Genomic DNA, 25,464 nt, shown 5'->3' with positions numbered 1-25,464 from the left:
ACATACTAAATGTTAGCTCAGGAATAAGCTTTAACAAATAATTATACATCTGATACAGAGCAAGGTGGCGCAGAGGTAAGACATTCAGGAGGACGACGGTTTAAACTTTCCGTCCCGCTATTCTAATCGAGGTTTTCCGAGCTTCCTGCTCCCATGTCTATTCTTTCCCAGTACCACCTTGTGAGCGGTCCCAAATGATGCGGATTTGAACACTCAATGTTTCCCTGCTGCTTTGCTTTGTAAAACGTAGTTGCTCGTGAAGTAGATTCGACCATTGGTATCTGCAAGAATCTATTATCCGTTAAGAGACACACATTTTTTTTAAGAAATCGAAGTGTAACATCAAACATTAAAGATCGCTATTGTACAGAACTTATTGTTATAACAGTTTCAGAAAATAAAGTTGATCGCATCAGATTTTTGCAGTACATTTCACTGAATCTTCCTCAAATGCATCTTACATCGTATCATATAAGATGCATTTGGTCAAGATTGAGTGAAATATACTGCAGAAGGTCTGATGAACGCAACGTAGTTTGCTGATACCACTCATCATAATAGATGCTGTACAATTGCGATGTTGGCTGTTCTTAGTTGCACTTCGGTTTCTACATTAATCTGGATCGCCCCCTTATTTGACAATGTCAAACATGTATGACAGTTTTCTAAATTTAAGATGACAAAGGCACATGCAACCGAATAGAAAATTAAACGTGAGGTATGGTTATTATGTGTCAATAGATAACCCGGAGAAAATAAACTTGTTCGTCAGCCTTACCGCGCACTGCACTAGCGCCGGCGCTCGGCCAGTAGGGCAAGCTCTCGTTCCAAGTGTTGCCCACAGATGCCACTGACTGCCTCATCGGGAACCTAGCGGCCAAACTGCAGGGCTGCTGGCATGGGGCATAAAAAGAGTAATCGGAAACAGCTACACAATGCGTTTCCGCATTTATTAATCTGAACAGGTCTACTAGTCATCCTAAAACCTTTTTTTACGCTGGTTGTTCTTAGTCGGCTATTTTTTTCGGTACATTTAACATCGTATTTTGGTGTACAACACACACACACACACACACACACACACACACGGGAGGGGAGTAGTGGTTGCGAAGCACTGCTGTGGTGCGCGGCGTTTTCTCAAATTTTATTCGCAATGTTCAGCAGGAGTAGTCAGTTATTGCCAAAGATTAATCTCCTAACTTCTTTGTACCGTTTACTACCCGTATTCATCTTTTTCATTCTTTCCATGATACGATACAAGTTTATAGCACTGCTACCTGCGGGTTACCAAAAGACTGCGAATTGAACATTTTGTATTCGGGATACGTTTTTACTTCTCTCAGTAAAAGGCAGTCATAGAATCATGTCACAGCTGTTCACTTTCTGATTACTGAAACAATTAATTGTGAGACCTGAATTTCTCCCGGCGAATACAATGTTCAAATGACTTATGGGAATGCAGCCGGGTGACGTTGAAAACCGCCGATATTTCGATGGGACCAAGTTGTGCAATTTTCAAGGCATAGCTGTAGAAAGTATGCGTTGAGCAAGGGAATTTAAAACCTCACTTTGCGGAGACAGTCCGGAACGATAAAAGAAAGGCACACACAGAGTAAACACTACCGCCATCACAAACCAAAGATGACTGACTTCAGAAGTTATCGATAGTGACAGAGATAATATATCTCAGCCGTTGATTACAATCAATTATAATTAATTCCAATGTCGATAACTTATGACATTGGTCATCTTAGATGTGCGATGGCGCAATTATTTACATTGTGTGTGTGTTTCTTTTATCTTTTCGGACTTTCTCTACAAACCAAGGTTTCACATTTCCTTGCACACCGCTTAATTGCTGCAGTTAGACCTTGAAAAATGGCAGAGTACTGTCGATGACATCACGCGGCTCCATTCCCGTAAGATATTTGAACTTAATTAACTAATATCGCTATCTGAACGCTTAAATATCCAAGCTGTTTCTATATTCCCTAGTATCCAAACTCTGCTGGAATTCAGCAAAACGAAGACTGCCACAGCTTATAAAATTCCATAACACCCTTTGTTGGTATCCTTCCTAGGTTAAATTTTGTAGTTGCACTTGGCAGTCGAAGCCTTTCTTGCGATCTTTCTCGTAAAAATTATTTCTTGGTGTACCTACTTGTGCAGTTACGAAAAACGTAATCCAAAGTAATGTCACTGATAAAATATGTTAATTACTTCGTGTACCACGCAAAATTTTTTGGTTGCGTACCGCTGCTTGGGATTCAGCTCAAAAGACATGGAATATGCATGTACGTCATTTAGGAGAGCCAAATGGGAGCGTTAATTAAATAAGGCAAAGCTGGTACTTCTTATGAGATTCGTTGCGTCACCATTACGGTAGTTATGTCAGACTCTCACTTAGCATTTAGCACGATGTAATTTTCATTTGGTTTTTTAACTAGGAGAAGTTCATTCGTAGCATGTACATTTTTGGTTATGTCAGTCAAGAATTAGGTGTGCAACGTTTTTTTCTCTGATCTCGGCTAAAATATAGTGATAAACGCATACTGGAACCTGGTAAGGACATATGCTTCAATAATTACTGAAACTATGTAGAGAGTTAAATAACAGCAAGGAGAATTCGTTGGAACTTTCGCCAGATGTAAGTCAGAGCCCAATAATGTGATTTGTAACTAACTTGAAGAACGAGCATTGGTTAATTTGAGAAGTATTAACACAGTAACACTTTTTTCCGTTTTCAGTATTAAAACGTTGTGCATAAAATGAAAAATCTGACGCTTGTTCCATCTGAGTTTACATTCGAAGCAAGCAACAGAGGTGATTTGTTGATACTGCGTTTCAGATACTCGACATCTGCGAAAGAAATGTTGTAAAAGCAGTTTTTATCACATCTCAAAGATGAATAAAAAGCAAACAGGAAATCAAGAAATTCAAAGATTACAGCGCCTGCGAAGCTAAAAAACTGGTGATCGGAAACGCCATAATCCATTCCAATGATGAAAAAAGATCTTGTTCAAAACATCTCTCACTGTAGGGATCCTGGTGGCCGAGCGGTTCTAGGCTCTTCAGTCTGGAACCGCGCGACCGCTACGGTCGCAGGTTCGAATCCTGCCGCGGGCATGGGTGTGTGTGATGTCCTTAGGTTAGTTAGGTTTAAGTAGTTCTATGTTCTAGGGGACTGATGACCTGAGATGTTAAGTCCCATAGTGCTCAGAGCCATTTACATTTATTACTGTAGGGATCCATTGTGGTAGAATTTTATCTTGCTGCATATGGAATTACAGTGATTGAAGTATCAGATTTGGTTGGAGCTTCTCAAAGTAATTTGCGCCACTAATAGCGTCGTCTCACTCAAAATAAAAGATTCGAAGGCAATCAATCATGCGAGAACAATATGAACCTGGACGCTGTTACTCAACACTTGTACATCATGCCGCACCGTTGCGGCGTATTGGTTCAGACGATGGGCTCTCATTCTGGCAGATCGCGTGTCAACTCCACCCTTCACCCATCCACACTAAAAACATTTAGACCTAGTTTTCCGTGGATCATTTCAATGACTTACAGCAAATGTTGTGATGGTTCCTCTGAAAAGATCGAGTCCCTTCCCCACTTACAGATTGAGCTCGCCTTTAGCTGCTCGTGGGTGTAGGGAACGTTAAAATCGTAATTTTGTTTTTCATGCAGATTTATGGAGCGCCAAACGCCAGTGTTTATTGAGTATTCTACATCTATATCTACATTTATACTCGGCAAGCCACCCAACGGTGTGTAGCGGAGGGCACTTCACGTGCCAATGCCATTACCTCCCTTTTCTGTTGCAGTCGCGTATGGTTCGCGGGAAGAACGACTGTCCGAAAGCCTACGTGCGCGCTCGAATCTCTCTAATTTTACTTTCGTGATCTCCTCGGGAGGTATAAGTAGGGGGAAGCAATATATTCGATACCTCATCCAGAAACGCACCCCCTCGAAACCTGGACAGCAAGCTACACCGCGATGCAGAGCGCCTCTCTTGAAGAGTCTGCCACTTGCATTTGTTAAACATTTCCGTAACGCTATCACGGTTACCAAATAACCCTGTGACGAAACGCGCGGCTCTTCTTTGGATCTTCTCTATCTACTCCGTCAATCCGAATTGGTACGGATCCCACACTGATGAGTAATACTCAAGTATAAGTCGAATGAGTGTTTTGTAAGCCACCTCCTTTGTTGATAGACTACATTTTCTAAGGACTCTCCCAATGAATCTCAACCTGGTACCCGCCTTACCAACAATTAATTTTATGTGATCATTCCACTTCAAATCGTTCCGCACGCATACTCCCAGATATTTTACAGAAGTAACTGCTGCCAGTGTTTGTTCCGCTATCATATAATCATACAATAAAGTAGCCTTCTTTCTATGTATACGTTACATTTGTCTATGTTAAGTGTCAGTTGCCACTCCCTGCACCGTTCCTATCCGCTGCAGATCTTCCTGCATTTCGCTACAATTTTCTAATGCTGCAACTTCTCTGTATACTACAGCATAATCCGCGAAAAGCCGCATGGAACTTCCGACACTATCTACTAGGTCATTTATATATATTGTGAAAAGCATTGGTCCCATAACACTCCCCTGTGGCACGCCAGAGGTGACCTTAACGTCTGTAGACGTCTCTTCATTGATAACAACATGCTGTGTTCTGTTTGCTAAAAATGAGAAATGAACGAAATACACTGAAATAAAATGAATTATGTGTGTGTCGATGCAGATGAAATCAGCGAAGAGGCAGACGAATGAAATGATATCAGTGCAAATACTTCAGGTAGGCTGACCCTGCAATGTAACGACTATGTTAACGAAAACTGAAAATTTTTGCTATTCCTCACGGGTTTGCAGCCGGATCATGTCGTCGTCCAGACATAATATTTCGGCGGACCAGCTGGCCGCTATCTTCAGGGGAGTTAATTCTCGTGCACCGCCTCGCCGGAACTGAATTCCAGCCACAACGACGGAAACCTTTATACACCACGGACAGAGCACCGCGCGTGTGTGAGATGATGGGCAGCGCCTCCTGGCAGCAAGTAGACACGCAGCGCACCGTTGAGAGAAGACGGCAGAAACGATCAATCGCAACAGCACTAACTGGAAGAATCCAATTAACGAAAAGAAGACCGATGTTGTTTAATGTTGGACAAAATCGCATTCCATATCTTACTTAGAGGAAAACCTTTTTCCCTGTTAATAATATTACTTGATAATCGAATTACAATGGATTCTTTAAGAACACATTCCCAATAGCGAGAAGCAGGAGATATCAATTGTGTCTTTTCATACTGCCGACCTCTCAGGCTGGAACAACCGAATGTGCCGATGATGCTCCACACACCGGTCCTGAATAGTTTGACCAATATACTTCTTTCCACAACGACACGGAATTTCATAAACCGCGGGCTTCCTCAAGCCCAAATTATCTTTAACTGAGCCAAGAAGGACTCTAGTCTTGGCCACCGTGGTAAAAACACTCTTAATATCATGTTTTCTTAAAATTCTTGAAATTTTTGCCAGAGAAGGACTGGGATCCAGATTTTAGCAGTCGCCTTAATCCTAGGCGACGTACGTGAGCACGCCTACAGGCCTGACTGTCTCTGATGTTTCCATCTGCGAGTACCCAACATCACTACCAGTGGGATATCCTTCGGTTTGAATCTGCCCGTCATCATTTGTAACGTTGTTCTGATCTTATCACCTCTTAGGTACACCTGTAATCCGCAAGCCACCTTGCAGTGTGTGGCGGAGGGTACTTTATGTGCCAGTCTCACTTCCCCTCTTTTCCTGTCCCCGTCGTGGTTGGTTAGTGACAAGAACAATTGCCGGTAAGTCTCCGGGTGCGTTCGAATCTCTCTAATTTTATCTTCATGGTTTTTTCGTGAGATACACGAAGGAGGAAGCAATATATTGGTTGACTCTAGTGGGATTGTACGCTCTCGGAATATTAACAGTAAACCACACCGTCATGCAGAACGCCTGTCTCGCAGGGTTTGCCACTGGAGTTGGAGGATCATCTCCGTCACGCTTTCGCGCTTACAAAATAAGCCTGTAACGAAACGCGCTCCTCTTCTTTGGATCTTCTCTCTGTCCAATATCAATCCAATCTGGTAAGGACTCTAGGCGGACGAACACCATTGAAGTAGAGGTCGAACGAGTGTTTCGTAACCTAGTGCCTTTGTTGATATACTACAGTTCTGTAGGATTCTTGTAGTGCATCTGTCTGGCATCTGCCTTACTCGCGATTAATTGTAAGTGGACCTCCCCCATCAAATCACTGCGTATGCTTACTCCTAGATATTTTATGGACGTGACTGCTTCCAGTCATTGTTTTACAATTGGCCGCCTAGGTGGCCGAGCAGTTCTAGGCGCTACAGTCTGGAACTACGCGACCGATACGGTCGCAGGTTCGAATCCTGCCTCGGGCATGGACGTGTGTGATGTCCTCATGTTAGTTAGGTTTAAGTAGTTCTAAGTTAAGGGTACTGATAACCTCCGAAGTTCAATGCCATAGTGCTCAGAGCCATTTGAACCATTTAATTTTGTTCTACAATTGTGTAATCGTACAAAAAAGGGTCTTTCTGTATCTGCATTCGCAATACGTTGCCTTTGTTTATGTTGGTCATCAATTACAACTCTGTGCAGGAAGACACGCAGTTCGCTACAATTTTCCACCGTCGCGACTTTTCTGTACCAACGGCATTATTCGCGAAAAGCCTCATGCGACTTCGAACGTTATCTACCAGGTCATTTGTATATGTTGTGAAAAATAGTGGTCCTGTGAAACTTTAGTCACCTCTACGTCTGAAGGTTTCTCTCCGTTTAGAATGACACGCTGCGTTTTGTTTGCTAGAAAATCTTCACCCTGACCGCACAGTCGGTGTAGAATCCAGTCACACAGTTGGTCTGATATTCCATACGCTCGCATTTTGTTCATTAGGCGGTAGTGGGGAACTTCATCGAAGGCCGTCCGGAGATCAAAGAACTCGGCATCTGCGTGGGCGCCTATCTGTACTGTTTTTTGAGTCTCGTAGACGAACGGAGTGACCTGTGTAATAAGCACGGCCAAAATACCCGGTAATCTATTTGCATATTCAAGTCTTCCTCCGCCACTTTGTCTCCTGTGCCTACAGTTTGCGTTTCACAAGTGCATGACTTTCACCAGAGTGAGTGGTGTAATACTTCGTACACTCACTTCCTCGAAATGGCTCTGAGCCGTATGGGACTTTACATCTGAGTTCATCATTCCCCTAGAACTTAGAATTACTTAAACCTAACCAACCTAAGGACATCACACACATCCATGCCCGAAGCAGGATTCGAATTTGCGGCCGAGCAGTACACTGCTAATGCTGTATCCGTACATTACATGTTCGTTTTTCCCGCTCATCTCTTTTTTTCTACGTTTATAGCTATCTGCCATTCATCACACCAACTTGAACTTTTGTATGATCATCTTGCATCCTCCTACTGTCACTCAATTTCGACACCTTGCCGTACACCACGGCATCACCAGCAAACAACCGCAGATTGCTGCCCACCCTTTCCGCCAAATCATTTATGTATACAGAGAACAACAGAGGTCCTATCACACTTCGTAGTCACTCCTGGCGATACACTTATCTCTAAGGAACACTCGCCGTCGATGACAACACTCTGGGTTCCACAACTTAAGAAGTCTTCAAGACACTAACGTATCTGTGACCCTATTCCAGATGTTCGTACGTCCCTTAAAAGCCTACAATGAGAAATCGTCTCAAACAATTCCATGAAAACTAGAAATATGGAATCTGTCTCTTGTCGTTTATCAAAAAAATGGCTCTGAGCACTATGGGACTTAACATCTGTGGTCATCAGTCCCCTAGAACTTAGAACTACTTAAACCTAACTAATCTAAGGACATTACACACATCCATGCGCGAGGCAGGATTCGAACCTGCGACCGTAGCAGTCGCGCGGTTCCGGACTGAGCGCCTAGAACCGCAACACCACCGCGGCCGGCTGTCGTTTATCCGTAGTTCACAGTGCCGTTCTGCTCTGCTCGCTCAGCTGCATTCTGCCTTCTCATTCCACACTCCCAGCGTGCTCACAAAATATGACTGGCGGCCTTGGACGATGGCAGACCGTCTTCCTCAGTCTATCGACTTTGGTGGTTGTATTGAATTTTGAGATGTGGGAGAAACAAAATTTGATACGTTTTAAACTACTACCTACGTCTTTTGAATATAGAGTGCTTCAAAGTATTGAGCATCTCTCGAAAACGCGTGGCTGTTGGTACGATTTATTAAAATTAAATATGAGCTAAAATCATGACTGCAGTTGAAGTCTTCACCGTGATTAAATTTGAAACTTTGCTGTGGTGTAGCGGTTAGCGTGTCGGGTTAGGAAACGGTATCAATCTGAGGCGTCGGTCTCGTCTTGCAATATTAAAAAAAAAAAAAAAAAAAAAGGAAACCTCCCCACATTTTTAAAAGATTCTGGAACCTTATTAGTTAAAGGAAAGTATGTTCTGTAATATTTGATGTTATAAGGCGTTCTATCCCAGGAGTAAGTTGTAATTGTCAATTATTTACAAATTAAGAATGGAACCCGAAAATGCCAATAAAAGTTAGAAATACGTTGATCATCAAGTAAAATAAAGTAAATAATGTTCAAAATGTAACCGCTGGAACATTGGAAAAACAATTACGAAATATAAAAGAAAGTTTACGAAGCAGTTACTTCAGGACACTTTTTTTCCAAACAAGAACACCTTACACGTATTCCGAATGTAATGTATTCTGGTGCAGGTACAGGAATGTATCAGCAGTTGTTTTTTCTCATTGTTTCAGTTACTTTAATACGTGGATAGGAAGAAGTTAATTTTTTTCTCGAAGCGTATTGTAATCTTTCACACTTTACGCAACAACCACACATTCAACATTACTTTTCGTAATACATAATTAAAGCATGTAAGTAATGAGTGTGAAATTAGCAGCTTCTCACTTTCAGAGAAAGGAAACGCAACAATAGTTTCCAAAATGGCAATCAATGTACCAATTGAAGATACAAATTGCTGTTTTAATTCGTAAGAACGGTTACCACAGACAACGATAATCCGTATTTACAATATTTTCACGATTTCAAACAGTGTTATGGTAATAGTAAAGTTATTATTCTCGTGACAAAAGCACGTATATTTTTTTATATGTAACTAGACCCCGTGGTCTAGAGGCGCCGCCACGGTAGCTCATCGTGTTCGGGCAGACGGATAGCTGGCCCCTGTAATAAAAAATAAAAAAGTGACCGGATCATCAATCAACTTGAACAAGCGTCATGGAACATCTGCCCCGAACAAATACAACGACCAATGACGAACAAAAACAAATAAGTAATGAAGGCGTTCTCGGTTCCAGATTCGAAACCTGCCACCTCTCAAATTTTGATTAATGTTCAGCATTGGCGGCATAGTTTTGATTAATAATAGGCATTCCGGCATATAGAAGTCACCGTCATTCTGTCAACGGCCTTAACATAGAGGGTGGAGAAGCGAACAGAGGTTCAGAGTACACTCATGTCCTAGGGGTGGGAAACTGCCTCTAAAGGTGGAAGAATCAGCAATAATCAACGGCATGAGGATGCAGAAGGCAACTGAAACCACTGCATTAAAGACACATAACGTGTGTCCACAGGACATGAGGTCTGTAATTGAAAAGGTGTCATTATGATCTCTCCATTGGCAACACATTCGTATCTCCAGGATGGGCTGCCAAGGGGGAGGTGACAATGATAAAAAGATTGAATTATCAACGTTCTACGATTCGGGGCGTGGAATGTCAGACGCTTAAGTGTGGTAGGCAAGCTAGAAAATCTGAAAAGGGAAATGCAAGGGCTCAATCTAGATATAGTATGGGTCAATGAAGTGAAATGGAAAGAAGACAAGAATTTCTGGTGAGATGAGTACAGGGTAATATCAATAGCAGCAGAAAACTGTGCAACGGGAGTAGGATTCGTTATGAAGAGGAACGTGGGACAGGGAGTGTGTTACTGAACAGTTCAGTGATAGGATTATTCTAATCAGAATCGACAGCAAAACAAGGCCGACAACGATAGTTCAGGTATACATGCCGACGTCGCAAGCTGAAGATGAAGAGAGACAGAAAGCATATGAGGATACGGAAAGTGTAATACAGTACGCAACAGGACATGAAAATTTAATATTTATAGGCGAGTGGAATGCAGTTGTAGGGGAAGGAGTAGAAGAAGAGGTTACAGGAGAATATGGGCTTGGGACAAGGAATGAGGGAAGAGAAAGACTAATTGAATTCTGTAATAAATTTCAGCTAGTAATCGCAAATACTCCGTTCAAGAATCACAAGAGGAGCAGCAGGTATACTTGGAAAAGGCTGGGGGATACTGGAAGATTTTAGGTACATTACATCGTGGTTAGACAGAGATTCCGAAATGAGGTACTGAATTGTGAGGCTTATACAGGAGCAGATATAGATTCAGATCACAATGTAGTAATGATGAAGAGTAGGCTGAAGTTCAAGAGATTAGTGAGGAACAATAAATAAGCAAAGACATGGGATACGGAAGTACTAAGGAATGACGAGACACACATGAAGTTCTCTAAGGCAATCGATACAGCAATAAGGAATAGCTCAGTAGGCAGTAAAGTTGAAAACAATGAAAATCTCCAAAGAGGGCAATCACAGTAGCTGGAAACATAAATATACGTACAAGGAAGGTAACTGCGAAGAAACCATGGCTAACAGAAGAAATGTTTTAGTTGATTGATGAAAGAAGTAAGTACAGTAATACCCAGAGAAATTCAGGAACGCTGAGGAATGAAATAAATAGAAAGTGCAGGGAAGCTAAGACGAAATGGCTGCAGGGAAAATGTGAAGACATCTAAAAAGAAATGATTGTCGGAAGGACAGACTCAGGATACAGGAAAGCCAAAACAACCTTGGGTGACATTGAAAGCAAAGGTGATGACATTAAGAATGCAACAGGAATTCCACTGTTAGATGCAGAGGAGAGAGTGGATAGATAGAAAGAATACATTGAAAGCCTTTATGAGGGGGAAGATTTGTCTGATATGATAGAAGAAGAAACAGGAATCGATTTAGTAGAGAGGGGATTCCGTATTAGAATCAGAATTTAAAACAGCTTTGGAGGACTTACGGTCAAATAAGGCAGAAGGGATAGATAAGAAGATTCAATCACAATTTCTAAAATCATTCGGGGAAGTTGCAACAAAACGACTATTCACGTTGGTGTGCATAATGTATGTGACTGGCAACATACTTTCTGACTTTTCGAAAAGCATCATCCACACAATTCCGAAGACGGAACGAGCTGACAAGTGCGAGAATTACCGCACCATCAGCTTAACAGCTCAAGCATCCAAATTGCTTACAAAAATAATATACAGATGAATGGAAAAGAAAATTGAGGATGCGCAAGATGACGATGTTTGGCTTTAGGAAAGGTATAGGTACGAGAGAGGCAATTCTGACGTTGCGCTTAATAATGGAAGCAAGACTAAAGAAAAATCAAGACACGGCATAGGATTTGTCTATCTGGAAGAAGCGTTCGACAGTGTAAAATGGTGCAAGATGTTCGAAATTCTGGGGAAAAATGGGGGTTAGCTGTAGGGAGACGCGGGTCACTTGCAAGTGCAATACATACAACAGCCAGGAGGGAATGATAAGAGTGGACGACCAAGAAGGAAGTGCTGGTATTAAGACGGGTGTAAGATAGAGATGTAGCCTTTAGCCCCTATTGTTCAATCTGTACATCGAGGTAGCAATGATGGAAATAAAAGAAAGATTCGGGAGTGGAATTAAAACAGAAGGTGAAAAGATATCAATGATATGATTCGCTGATGACATTGCTATCCAGAGGGAAAGTGAAGGAGAATCACATGATCTGCTGAACGGAATGAACAGTCTAATGAGTCCAGAGTATGGGTTGACAGTAAACAGAAGAAAGACGAAGGTAATAAGAAGTAGTAGAAATGAGAACAGAGAGGAACTTAACATCAGGATTGATGGTCACGAAGTAGATAAAGTTGAGGAATTCTGCTACCTAGGCAGTAAAATAACCAATGATGGACGGAGGAAGGAGGACATCAAAAGCATTCTAGCAATGGCAAAAAGGACATTCCTGGCCAAGAGAAGTCTACTAATATCAAATATCGGCGTTAATTTGAGGAAGAAATTTCTGAGAATATTCGTCTGCAGTACAACACTGTCTGGTAGTGAAACATGGACTGTTGGAAAACCGGAACAGAAGAGAATCAGAGCATTTGAGATATGATGCTACAGACGAATGTCGAAAATTAGGTGGACTGATAAGGAATGAGGAGGTTCTGCGCAAAATCGGAGAGGAAAGGAATATGGGGAAAACACTGATAAGGAGAAGGGACAGGATGATAGGACATCTGTTAAGACATGAGGGAATGACTTCCATGGTACTAGAGGGTGCTGTAGAGGGCAAAAACTGTAGAGGAAGACAGAGATTGGAATTCATCTGGCAAATAATTGAGGATGTAGGTTACAAGTGCTACTCTGAGATGATGATGTTAGCACAGGAGAGGAATTCGTGGCGGGCCGCATCAAACCAATCACAAGAATGCTAACAAAAAATCGAAAATAGTTTAAGTGAACTACTTAAAGATAGACACGGAAGTTTTCCTTGTATTGTGGTGTTGAAAAAAGTATCCATCTTGTGAATACGGTACTGTTAAACATTTGGCAAAAGTTACATAGTGTGGTCTCCCCCCTCTCCCCCCCCCCCCCTTCGTCTTCTCCCCTTGTATTTTTCGTAGTTTATCTACGATATGTGTTATAAGTGTATAACACGCATCAAAATACTCGTCGGAGTCATTCCAATTATCTAATATAGAATTCTGTTGAGTTACCGTGCTGTTGTAATTTTTAGAATGAAGAAAGTCTTAGCTGTGTTTAAATATGGCCTGAACGTAAATATTAGGCTACACTGTAGTCATCTCGTTCCCACAATCCTCCTTTGCCATTCACACTTGTTGGCCATAATTACCACCTTTCAGAATGAACACAGTCTCGACAGCAAAATAATAATAATAATGATAATAATAATAATAATAATAATAATTTGCAGTAACCGGTTTCGGTCAACATTTGACAATCTTCGGACGTACATATCGTGATGATAGACGGTGGTGGTGAATGTGGTGTCAACTACAACAGCGACAGCAGTTGACGTTTGTGGAGTTACAACAGACACACCATTCACCGCCTCCGCTGCGACCTGTAGATGTACGAAGAACGAATCAGCTCTGGAGCTCAAAATAATCAAGAATAAACTTTGTTTGACAAGAGCTCCACTGTTCGAAGCGCCTGCGGGCAATTATTCAGCCCAGAAGCTCACTGACTGGAGTAGAATCTCTTCCAACTGAACCCCACTGACCAGACGCGTCTGGAGACAATCCGGACAGCGCTGATGTAACAGCCTTATTGTCTTAAACGCCATACGGCCCGACTACCGGGAGTTATGGTCTTCAACGCTATTTCATTTCGCAGGAGGAAGACTTTGCTTCTCACTCGCAGCACCCCTACAGCACAGCCTTACGTCGACAATATTGTACTTGCCATGCCGCCCTGGACTTACATTTGTCCAAGATAATGTCCACCCTCACACTGTAAGAGTTCCTCCTGTTCGTATTCGTGCTTGACAAACCCTAGCTTGGCCAGCAAGATCGTTGGATCTCTCTCCAGCTGAGGAACATTTGGAGCGTTATGGGCAGAGCTCTCCAACCACCTCTGAATTTTGACGACCTAACGAGCCAACGGAGCAGAATTCGCCACGGTATTCCTCAGGAGGACATCCAACTATTCTGTCAATCAGTCAGTGTCATGACGTATAAATACTTGCTTAAGGGACAGAGGTGGACCAACGCTCTATTGAATTGCTTGATGTGCGAAGCTCTTTCTCTTAAATTAATTGTCAAATGTTTCTCAAATTGTAATCATTTCTTTCTCTGTAGATGTACCGGGTGATCAAAAAGACAGTATAAATTTGAAAACTTAATAAACCACGGAATAATGTAGATAGAGAGGTAAAAATTGACACACATGCTTGGAATGACATGGGGTATTATTAGAACAAAAAAAAAAGTATTGCTAGACGCGTGAAAGATGTCTCGCGCGCGTCGTTTGGTGATGTTCGTGTGCTCACCTGCCACTTTCGTCATGCTTGGCCTCCCAGGTCCCCAGACCTCAGTCCGTGCGATTATTGGCTTTGGGTTTACCTGAAGTCGCAAGTGTATCGTGATCGACCGACATCTCTAGGGATGCTAAAAGACAACATCCGACGCCAGTGCCTCACCATAACTCCGGACGTGCTTTACAGAGCTGTTCACAACATTATTCCTCGACTACAGCTGTTTTTGAGGAATGATGGTGGACATATTGAGAATTTCCTGTAAAGAACATCATCTTTGCTTTGTCCTACTTTGTTGTGCTAATTATTGCTATTCTGATCAGATGTCGGACATTTTTTGAACTTTTGTATTTTTTTCGGTTCTGATAAAACCCCATGTCATGCCAAGCATGTGTGTCAATTTGTACCTCTCTGTCTACAATTTATACTGACTTTTTGATCACCCAGCATATCTAACTTTTCCTGTCCCATTCGGATAATTCCTTGGCGGAGGGTCATTTTTCGTGTTAGAGTGTAGATCAAGAAAAGCAGTGCAGTCAGAACAGAGCATCCACCCCTTTCAGCCGATCCAAGTCTGACTTAAACTACTTCTCTGTTTGTTGAACAGGACGACAACTCTCTGCTTCCTACTTTCCAAGTCCAAATTACCTCTACATCTTTACAAAAATGTATCATCTGCCGTAAGTTTTGTGAAACTGATACATTAATACTCAGTCAAGTCTGCTTGGGAACGCGCAGACGCTGCAAGCTCGGCTATCAGAGTCGGTGGCTGGTCGCCGCGCTGCATGCAGCTCCCTGCAGACAGGCGCGTAAATACTGCGGGCTGTGGGGGCGAGCCGTGGAATGCTAATGGCCTGCCGAAGGTTCCGGTCAAGAACCCCGGACTCCCGCCAACAGCCGGCGCTCCCTCTCACACCAGACGACTGCGGAGTCGACGGCTCGAATTCTTCGTCTGTATTCCGCGGCTGGCGCCTGCAATTTGTCGAGTGTTTGTTCTGCGAATGCGTCTGCCGGGAGCCGTGTGCACAGCCACAAGCCGGAACCTTCCCTACACACCCTTGGCTGCGCCTGGCACGGAGCCAACGTTAATAGCAGTCTGTTATCTCAACAGACCAATGCGGTAACCCGTCACTTCTCAGAGTCCTAGGGGCTTCTGACACAGCGGTGATGTCTTCGTGTTACGTCGTACTGCTAGGCTTTTCAATATCTTTTACAGTAGGTTGTTGTTGTTGTTGTGGTCTCCAGTCCAGTGACTGGTTTGATGCAGCTCTCCATGCTACTCTATCCTGTGCAAGTTTCTTCATCTCCAGGTAACTACTGCAACCTACATCCTTCTGAACCTGCTTTATGTCCTCATCTCTTGGTCTCCCTCTACGATTTTTACCTTCCACGCTGCCCTCCAATACTAAATTGGTATTGGTATTGCGCTGCAGTCATGGACTGTGCGGCTGGTCCCGGCGGAGGTTCGAGTCCTGTCTCCGGCATGGGTGTGTGTGTTTGTCCTTAGGATAATTTAGGTTAAGTAGGGTGTAAGCTTAGGGACTGATGACCTTAGCAGTTAAGTCCCATAAGATTTCACACACATTTAAACATTTTTGATGCCTCAGAACATGTCCTACCCACCGATTCCTCCTTCTAGTCAAGTTGTGTCACAAATTCCTCTTCTCCCCAATTCGATTCAGTACCACTTCATTAGTTACGTGATATACCTATCTAATCTGCAGCATTCCTCAGTAGCACCACATTTCGAAAGCTTCTATTCTCTTCTTCCATACATGGCTGCACTCCATACAAATACTTCCAGAAAAGACTTCCAAACACTTAAATGTATGCCCGACGTTAACAAATTTCTCTTCTTCAGAAACGCTTTCCTTACCATAGCCAGTCTACGTATTATATTCCTCTCTACTTCGACCACCATCAGTTATTTTGATCCTCAAATAGAAAAATTCATCTACTGCTTTAAGCGTCTCATTTCCTAATCTAATTCCCTCAACATCACCCGATTTAATTCGGATACATTCCATTATCCTCGTAATTTTTTGTTGGTGTTCATCTTATATCCTTCTTTCATGACACTGTCCATTCCGTTCAACTGCTCTTCCAGGTCCTTTGCTGTCTCTGACAGAATTACAGTCCCATCGGCAATCCTCAAAGTTTTTATTTCTTCTCCATGGATTTTAATACCTACTCCAAATTTTGTTTCTTTTACCCTTTGCTCAATATAGAGATTCAGTAACATCGGGCATAAGCTACAACCCTGTATCACTCCTTTCCTAACCACTGCTTCCATTTCATGCCCCTAGACTCTTATAACCGCCATCTGGTTTTTGTACAAATTGTGAATAAATTTTGCTCTCTGTATTTGCTCCCTGCCACCTTCAGAATTTGAAAAAAAAGTTATATTACAGTCAACATTGTGAAAAGCTTTCACTAAGTGTACAAATGCTAGAAACGTAGCTTTGCCTTTCCTTAATCTGTCTTTTAAGATAAGTCGTAAGGTCAGTATTGCCTCACGTGTTCCAACATTTCTACGGGATTCAAACTGATCTTCCCCTAGGTCGGCTTCTATCAGTTTTTCCTTTCGCCCTTCAAGAATTCGTGTCACAGCGGATTATGGGGAAAAATCACAAGACGCAGTTAAACTGTTACGGTATTACAGGGGAAGATGCTTTAAAAGGAAGAAGAGCTTATGCAATGTTTGTTGGCGTGGAGTACACGTTCACATATACTGAAATGAAAGGGAAAGAAAGGATTCTTTTTCGGCAAATATTCACTTTCCTCTTTCCTACTTGCCACGTGTTAGTGGAACAGGTTGATAACGTCAGCCACGCTGAACAAATTCAGCAAAGTGTAAGATGACAAGTAATGAAGACATAGTCAAGTCTGGTAGTCTAGCTAGCCTGGAAACCGTGAGTTTACGGGTTCCGAGTTCGGCCGGACCACGGATTTTTCAGTCTTCCTTTTAACACATCAGTCGTGTTTCAACGACGTGAGGAGCCGCCAGAAGCAACACGTGGTTCTGATTCGACGTTAAACTGCAGGTCACCTTTCTCACCAGTTGGATAATTGGCGTAGGTTAGGAACACGAGAATCCCCCAGGTGGCGTACAATACGACGAATGGCACCAGGCCATACAGCCACACGGAATTTTTACTAGCCGGCCTGAGTGGTCGAGCGGTTCTAGGCGCTACAGTCTGGAACCGCGCGACCGCTACGGGCGCAGGTTCGAATCCTGCCTCGGGAATGGATGTGTGTGATGTCCTTAGGTTGGTTAGGTTTAAGTAGTTCTAAGTTCTAGGGGACTGATGACCTCAGAAGTTAAGTCCCACAGTGCTCAGAGCCATTTGAACCATTTGAATTATTATTATCCCGAAATAAAAAAAAACGTTAAAATAGAAATAATTCGCAAGAACAACAGGGTTTTCTATGCACCATTAAACGAATAGTTAAGGAAAAGATTAGTCAAGTGTTTCGTTTGGAATGTTGCCCCGTGTGGTGACGAAACGTGGACACAGTGGCAGAGAGAAGCTTCTGAGATGTGCTTAAGCCTCGTCCGGTCTAATCTGATCAAGTTAAAGAAATACATAAAGACAGGAGGCCAGAAGTAGATGAAAAAAGTAATGAACTTTCATTACGCAGGTTAAGTAAAAAAAGAGAAGTATCGGAAACAAAAGTATGAAACAAAGGAAGTTAGCTATGGCACTGGATGAGGAATGGTTACTTCGGAGAGAACCAGAGGAAAAAAAGATGAGAGTTGACTGGTACAAATATAAATGCAACATATAACTAACAGCTACATTAAAGAGAGTGGAAAAGAAGACCTGCTGCACAATGCTGAAAGTGCAGTGATGGATTTGCGATATGGACAGAACAAAAAATTGCTTGAAATGTCTCTAAGAACTATGGGACTTAACATCTGAGGTCATCAGTCCCCTAGACTTAGAACTACTTAAACCTAACCTCAACACATCACACACATCCATGCCCGAGTCAGGATTCGAACCTATTATTATTATTTAAGTAAACATAGTCCTTAGTAGTCGGAATTGTAGAAGGTTTTATGTAAATTGTGTGATTAGCTGATTTGTTGTTTTCTAACGTATCACCTTACCATACAAAATTCCTAGTTACATGTACAATATTACGTATTAGGTGTCGTAATTATCAAATTATTTTTTTGTAAGGTAAAAACTAGACGTTTTGTTCCATCCATACATTCTCAACGGACCCACATTAACGCGACAACTTTAAATATCATATTATGATCAGATTTTTGAGAAAAGTTCCGGCAGTAACAACAAGAGACAGATTAAAAAGTGAGACCATCCATAAGAACATAGGAATTCGCAACTTGAACGAAAAGGTTGTGGAATACAGAAAAGAATGGGTACAACGTTTTCATTTAAAAAAGCTGTTACAGTGGTAGACCCAAGAGAAGCTGAATGGATCCAGACTTCGCAACATACTAACTGGTCAGTGCTTTAGGAAGAAGGTGCAGTAGAAGAAAAAGTTGAAGAAGACAAAACTTGTCGTTGTCTTAACCATGAGTCCCTGAGCTGATGACGACCGGGCCGTGTGGTGAGGATATAGGCGGTAATGTATGCGTCGTTAAACGGCACGAGCGCGGACGCTTCGCTTTGACATTCAAATGCTGCTCACGCCGGCTCACTTTGTGGAGTTCCTGGGCACACCAGGAATACCGACGTGTGTCCACAGTCCACTCTCCGCCTTAGAGACCGCCCATTTGTTAACAGGCAGCGACCCCCGTAAACAGCACGTGCTCGTCTCGCCAGTTGCGGCTGAAAACGAGCAAAAAATCCTAGAAACGCGTTTCAGTTTTCTCAGAACACGGTAACTCAGATCTAATAAGCTACAAAGCAGTGGCTTTTGGCATTCATAGCTCTAGCCTGTTTTCCGACATGCAAAGCAATGGCACAGCTCGAGGTTTTCGGAAACCCTTTTTTGTAGACCGTGTGAACAAACGGCCGATAGCGCTTGACCCAGATCTCAACAAGATGTTTTGTTACCGCTTTGGATCTCAATTTCACGCAGCCATTCGAGTGCAAGGAACGTACCTGGGATGAATTTCAGCATGTTTGAGTCTACTTACATAGCACAAAACATCGTGATGCAGTATCGAAATGTTGGCCATTGGAAACTCGATTCAAAGAAAATAGAACTATATCTTTGTTCATTAACTAAATCTCACGAAAGGTCAGGGATTTTCTCTGCCTTGTGATGCCTGGGTGTTGTGTGCTGTCCTTAGGTCAGTTAGGTTTAAGTAGTTCTATGTTCTAGGGGACTGATGACCATAGATGTTAATTCCCATGCTGCTCAGAGCCATTTGAGCCATCTCACGGAAATGGTGTGTACGCTGTAAATAAGTTTAAAATAAGCGTATACCTGTTCTCAGCCCGAAACTTGTTTTGAAATAAGCTGCTGTGTGCTAGGCGTGGTATTATTGAAGGTGAAATGCCTTTGTCTTCCTCGACCTTCGAAATTAATTTGTAGGTACATTCATGCACATATTGTAAATACGGTGTAGATTACTAAAAAAAAATGGTTCAAATGGCTCTGAGCACTATGGGACTCAACTGCTGTGGTCATCAGTCCCCTAGAACTTAGAACTACTTAAACCTAACTAACCTAAGGACATCACACACATCCATGCCCGAGGCAGGATTCGAACCTGCGACCGTAGCAGTCGCTCGGTTCCGGACTGAAGAGCCTAGAACTGCTCGGCCACTGCGGCCGGCTCATTCACTTGAGGTGACCGTACAATCGTACCCGTCGTTTTCGGATTGCTTCTGTAATTTTCTCTATTTTGACGTGGACTTCCTTGCTGGATCTTATTTGGTAGCGCCATTCTTGTATTTGGATCCCTTAATTCTCCTAGAGACCCTCCGCTCCGTCTTGTCCAATTCCTCGAGAAGACTTTATTTGCATTTAGGGATAGAGTTTCGCTAAATATATATATATATATATATATATATATATATATATATATATATATATATATATATATATATATATTACTGGCTTCATAGCGATGCGTATTAGGGTTTTGTTGTAGAACTCTTGCTACCTTTGGTAGACTATTTGATGCTCACGCATCCGTTTCTTAAGTGCTTCCATCTACAGTCCTTTTTTCATAACGAACTCCACCACGTACTTAAATATTTGGACGATTCTGTTGTCTCCACACCTGATGTTAGTTCTTACTTCTTTTTAAATAATACCTGTAGGCCACATTGTTCAGCGGTTTTCTTTAACAGTTATATTTGAATCCCAGCAGTTTGTACATATTAATAGTGTTGTGGGTCTGCTGAGGAATAAATGTCTTTCAAGGACTTAATATATTTACGTAACAAGTTACGCTGCTATGAATTTTTTTAACTAAAGGCCTATTTCAGCTGTACAGCCTTCATCGCCAATAAAAATTCTTATAAAGGTCGGTACATTTCTTTAATTACATGCAAGTAACTTACGAATAATACAATTTTATCAAACACGGCATAATATGAGACTACGACACAGTCATGCAACTGGAAACCACCAGTATACGCAAATCCAGGTATGCAGGAATTCACTGCGAAGACAGTAAAAGTTCTACATGCGACGGACTGGCAGAAACTTCGCCACTAGATACCGAGATACTTTTACGTTAAGTGGCAATAACCCATCCACATTTTTAACCACATTTAAAGAACGAACACAATATACCGATTGGAAAATGCTAAAGGACCGGTAATGAATGTACTGGAGGAAATAAACATATATTTACAAACGACAAATCATCTACGTTTAATGCTCAATGAACAAACTGCCCTAAAATATATACAATTTATTGAAAACTTTATTGACAGATCTGGATGAACCATAATACACGCAGAGACAAAATTTAACTTAAACAACAAAACACCACATATATCGATTCAGTATAACCCACTAACATCGCTGGCCGGCCGAAGTGGCCGTGCGGTTCTAGGCGCTGCAGTCTGGAACCGCGAGACCGCAACGGTTGCAGTTTCGAATCCTGCCTCGGGCATGGATGCGTGTGATGTCCTTAGGTTAGTTAGCTTTAACTCGTTCTAAGTTCTAGGGGACTAATGACCTTAGAAGTTGAGTCCCATAGTGCTCAGATCCATTTGAACCACTAACATGGCTGATAGAATTCTCAGCAAGTAGATCTAACCATATAATGTCGCTGATCATCTGACACAATTGTTGCCAAGAAATTTGAACTGAAAATTCATTTATTTCTGACCTTTATTAATTAAACGTCAGAACATAACATACAACTGATTACTGCTAGAATAACAGCACAAGGTATTTCTGACCACCAATAAAAGAAAAGACAGAAAATTCTACAAAAGTGATTATTATTGCCATATTAACGTAAAAGACAACCAGTAACAAATAAATAGCAACAGAAACAACGATGTCCCTGGAAGTCAGGGCTTGAAAACATATGTTAAATCGTGTTGTTCATAAGTAATGTATGTGTAGTATAACAAATGTAACAAATGCGTAATTGCTTGTACACTGAAGAACCAATGAAACAGCTACACCAGCCTAATATCGTGAAGGGCCCCCGCGAGAACGCAGAAGAGTCGCGCCACGACACGACATGGACTACACTAATGTCTGAGGTATTGCTGGAGGGCCAAGCGTTTCTAGGCGCTTCAGTCTGGAACCGCGCGGCCGCTACGGCCGCAGGTTCGAATCCTGCCTCGGGCATGGACGTGTGTGATGTCCTTAGGTTAGTTAGGTTTAAGTAGTTCTAAGTTCTAGGGGACTGATGACCTCAGACGTTAAGTCTTATAGTGCTCAGAGCCATTTGAACCAAGTGCTAGAGGGAATTGACACCATGAATCCTGTCCTGCTCTCCATAAATCCGTAAGAGTACCAGGGGGTAGAGATCTCTTCTGAGCAGCACGCTGCAAGGCATCCCACATATGCCTATTACTGTTCATGTCTGAGGAGTTTGGTGGCCGGAGAACGTGTTTATACTCAGAAGAGTGTTCCTGGAGCCACTCTGTAGGAATTCTGCACGGGTGGGGTGTCGCGTTGCCCTGCTGAAATTGCCCAAGTCCGTCGGAATGCACAATGGACATGATTGGATGAGGTGGATCACTCAGGATGGTTACGTACGTGTCGCCTGTCTTGTGCATCTTACCGGAACTTGTGTTAACATCTATGGATATTTTTTTTTTCGGTGAGCTGTGAAATGTTTCCACTGATGGCTTTGCCGTTTGCTCTTGGGGTATCTGAATGATGTCGAACGTCCTTAAGGTCCACCGTGATAGTGCCAGTTGGACGATCCGCGTTCTACGAAACAAGTATGTTTGGTCTGACGTCTCCCTGTGGTAGAAATTTTTTAACGCGTGCCTGATTACTTTTGAGTGGAACTATTCCATTGTCCCGTTGTGACGGGTGTTCGGTTTTCATTTGACTGCCCCTTATCTGTATTAATAAGTACCTTCATCTTGAAGTCACTATAGGCGAACTAATTTATATGAGCCACAACGGCTGCTGGAGCTTGTTCCAGCCCTAATACATACTGAGTATATGTTACAGACTTCAGGCTTGGCCAGATATTGCTTTGAATGGAACAATAACTTCTTCTACGGCACTACAGAGAAACTGAAAGAAATCTTAAATGGTAACGGAAGATGTAGCACATCGGTTATCGCTACTGGCTGGTGACACGTTCACAACTTACGTAAACGAGTAATCTGAATGTTAGCGAAAAGTACTATATTCGTTTGCGTCGTATTGCAGTTACGGATCAATGACAGCTTCTCAGTGACTATAAACAACTGGGCAGATAATTTCCAACATTGGTCTCTTTAAAAAGATCAATTATTTCACATATTAACAGTAAACTTGATAATGTTACTGAATAGAAAGTAAATAAAAAAATATTTTTATTTATTTATTTTTCAGATCGGAGTGGTTGTGGCGAACTGGAACCCTGAAACTTCTGAAGTTGGTAAGTACCTCGTACTTCCCATTCGTGAAAGCTGGCTGATCTCGTTCCTTTAATTTTTGTAAACATTTCTTGTTGTTAGTCGGCCTTCTGCAGAAATCATTGTTATAAAAATTACTAGTTTCTTAAGATAAGCCTGAATTTCAAAAAAAAGTTACATGATTTGTATGAAATAGACGTTCTAAAACGAATTTGTAAACCTGATTTTGAAAACTACTTTCTTATTTTTTCCTGTCACGTCGCGATTTTTCACAAGATATATTTTTAATATCTAAATAACTGAGGCACAAAGATTTTAATATAATTTCAAGTCTATATTTTTATGATTGTTTTATTTCGTTAGGCTATATGAAAATTACTAAAAGCACTTTTGTCAGCAACATTTACTTTACATTTGTCCTTTTTGATTTCGTAACAGAACCTTCACCTTTACTCTCTTTCTTCAAAATCCAGTTATAGTCGACCTCTGCGCTCTAACTCCACTTTCCCTGGTAACCCTTCTCCATCTCCTTAATGTCTTGATGGATGCTTTCTGTTTGCTCTTCATTACAGAGTCTCAGATCTTCTGTGACGCAGTTAGTATGGGAGTGTAGGAATTGGACTGAACACTCGTGCTGTAACTCAACTTATTTAAATTTAACAACACGGCTTTGATGATATTCTTGTAACTTGGGTGTTATGTATTCGCTAGAAATCTTACAGTACCAGATCTGAAGGCTACCCATGCTTAGCCGGCCGCGGTGGTCTCGCGGTTCTAGGCGCGCAGTCCGGAACTGTGAGACTGCTACGGTCGCAGGTTCGAATCCTGCCTCGGGCATGGATGTGTGTGATGTCCTTAGGTTAGTTAGGTTTAAGTAGTTCTAAGTTCTAGGGGACTGATGACCACAGCAGTTGAGTCCCATAGTGCTCAGAGCCATTTTTGAGCTACCCATGCTTATTTTTCTCCGTTATCCGTTGTATTCTCAAATTCATGATAATTCATCAGTTAGTGAATTGAAAGTCAAACAAATCCCTGTTTTCAATTTTTCTTGACAGATGAGAGGATCTTTCATATAAATAGTCTTACAATGGAATCAATCTTGTGTAAGAGCCCTTATAGACTGCTTTATCAAATCTACTTTTGTAAGTAGTGGTGGAAGCAATACTTTCAGATATACCCTGTGTGTTCTACAAGCTGTTCATGAAAGATACTCTTTGTCCCAGGCACAAGATGTCTCCGATTTGGCCATAGCTTTACACTCCAATACTTTCATTTGGCCCGGCTGCCCCATTCGCATAAAGAGCAGGGCATTTTCGTGTACCTAGCTTTCTGCCCTAACAAAATACGTATATCTAAAAATTAAATAAATATCATTCCACTAAAAAAAGTGATAGAAGGAAACTGAAGACAGTTTTGAAACAAGCAACAAAGAGTTGATTAACAACATATTTTATCTTCAGTCATCTATTATCATGCATACTGGTGTAATCTGAATAGGCTGTACTAAAAGGAGGAACTAAAAACAGTAGCAGGTAGCATGCAGTATATAATATTTCTTCCCTCACTTTTTACCCTGTACAAGATTATGCTCGATATCTAATGACCTTAGTGTTGACTCTAAACTTTTTTAGGACTGAGATTATGTAATTAAATGAGAATAAGTGCAACTGACAAGAATGCTGTATAAAAAGTAATATTTAATATTAGTACCGCGGATAAAATTTATCAGGGAAGAACTTTGCTTTTTTTAAATATAAGTAACTACTAACAAAAACACCTATGCTCATTTCACGCGGAACCACGCAAGAGCACATTTCGAAAGCAGGATGACATTACGAGGTATTTTTGTTGATAGTTCAGTCCTTGTTACTTGTCTAAAAACAAGTTGCAATATATTGTACGCACACCTTTCTGAAGTTATGATTTCATTGAAAAAGATGGGTAAAGTAATACGTGTTGCACACCACATTCCTGCTTTCACACTGCAAGCGTTCCACTCACACTTAGCCAGACCGATGTACGCTTTGCCACCCCCCCCCCTTCACCCCTCCATCCGTTTCTCCTCTCTGAATTGCAGCTCGAATGGTGCGGTCGATAAGCATTGCCAGAGTCCGAAGGGGTGTGTACCTTGACCCCTTCCCACACCTCGCGGCCGGTGGACTACACTGCCGAGCGGTTCTAGGCGCTGCAGTCTAGATCCGCACGACCGCTACGATCGCAGGTTCGAATCCTGCCTCGGGCATGGATGTGTGTGACGTCCTT

At 42.0% G+C, this 25,464-nt stretch overlaps 1 protein-coding gene across 1 annotated transcript in view; it reads left to right on the top strand.

Annotated features, from left to right (window-relative positions):
• LOC126335266 (uncharacterized) overlaps positions 1-25,464 on the top strand; it is a 1,744,002-nt gene that overhangs the window by 378,294 nt on the left and 1,340,244 nt on the right. Inside the window, exon 4 of the mRNA XM_049998313.1 lies at positions 23,180-23,225. Coding sequence (XP_049854270.1) covers positions 23,180-23,225 — 46 coding nt within the window. The remainder of the gene's footprint in view (positions 1-23,179; positions 23,226-25,464) is intronic.

The sequence above is a fragment of the Schistocerca gregaria genome, chromosome 2, assembly GCF_023897955.1.
Source record: "Schistocerca gregaria isolate iqSchGreg1 chromosome 2, iqSchGreg1.2, whole genome shotgun sequence".
Taxonomy (NCBI): domain Eukaryota; kingdom Metazoa; phylum Arthropoda; class Insecta; order Orthoptera; family Acrididae; genus Schistocerca; species Schistocerca gregaria.
The sequence above is the reverse complement of the archived record's forward strand: the minus strand, read 5'-3'. Positions and strand labels throughout refer to the sequence as shown.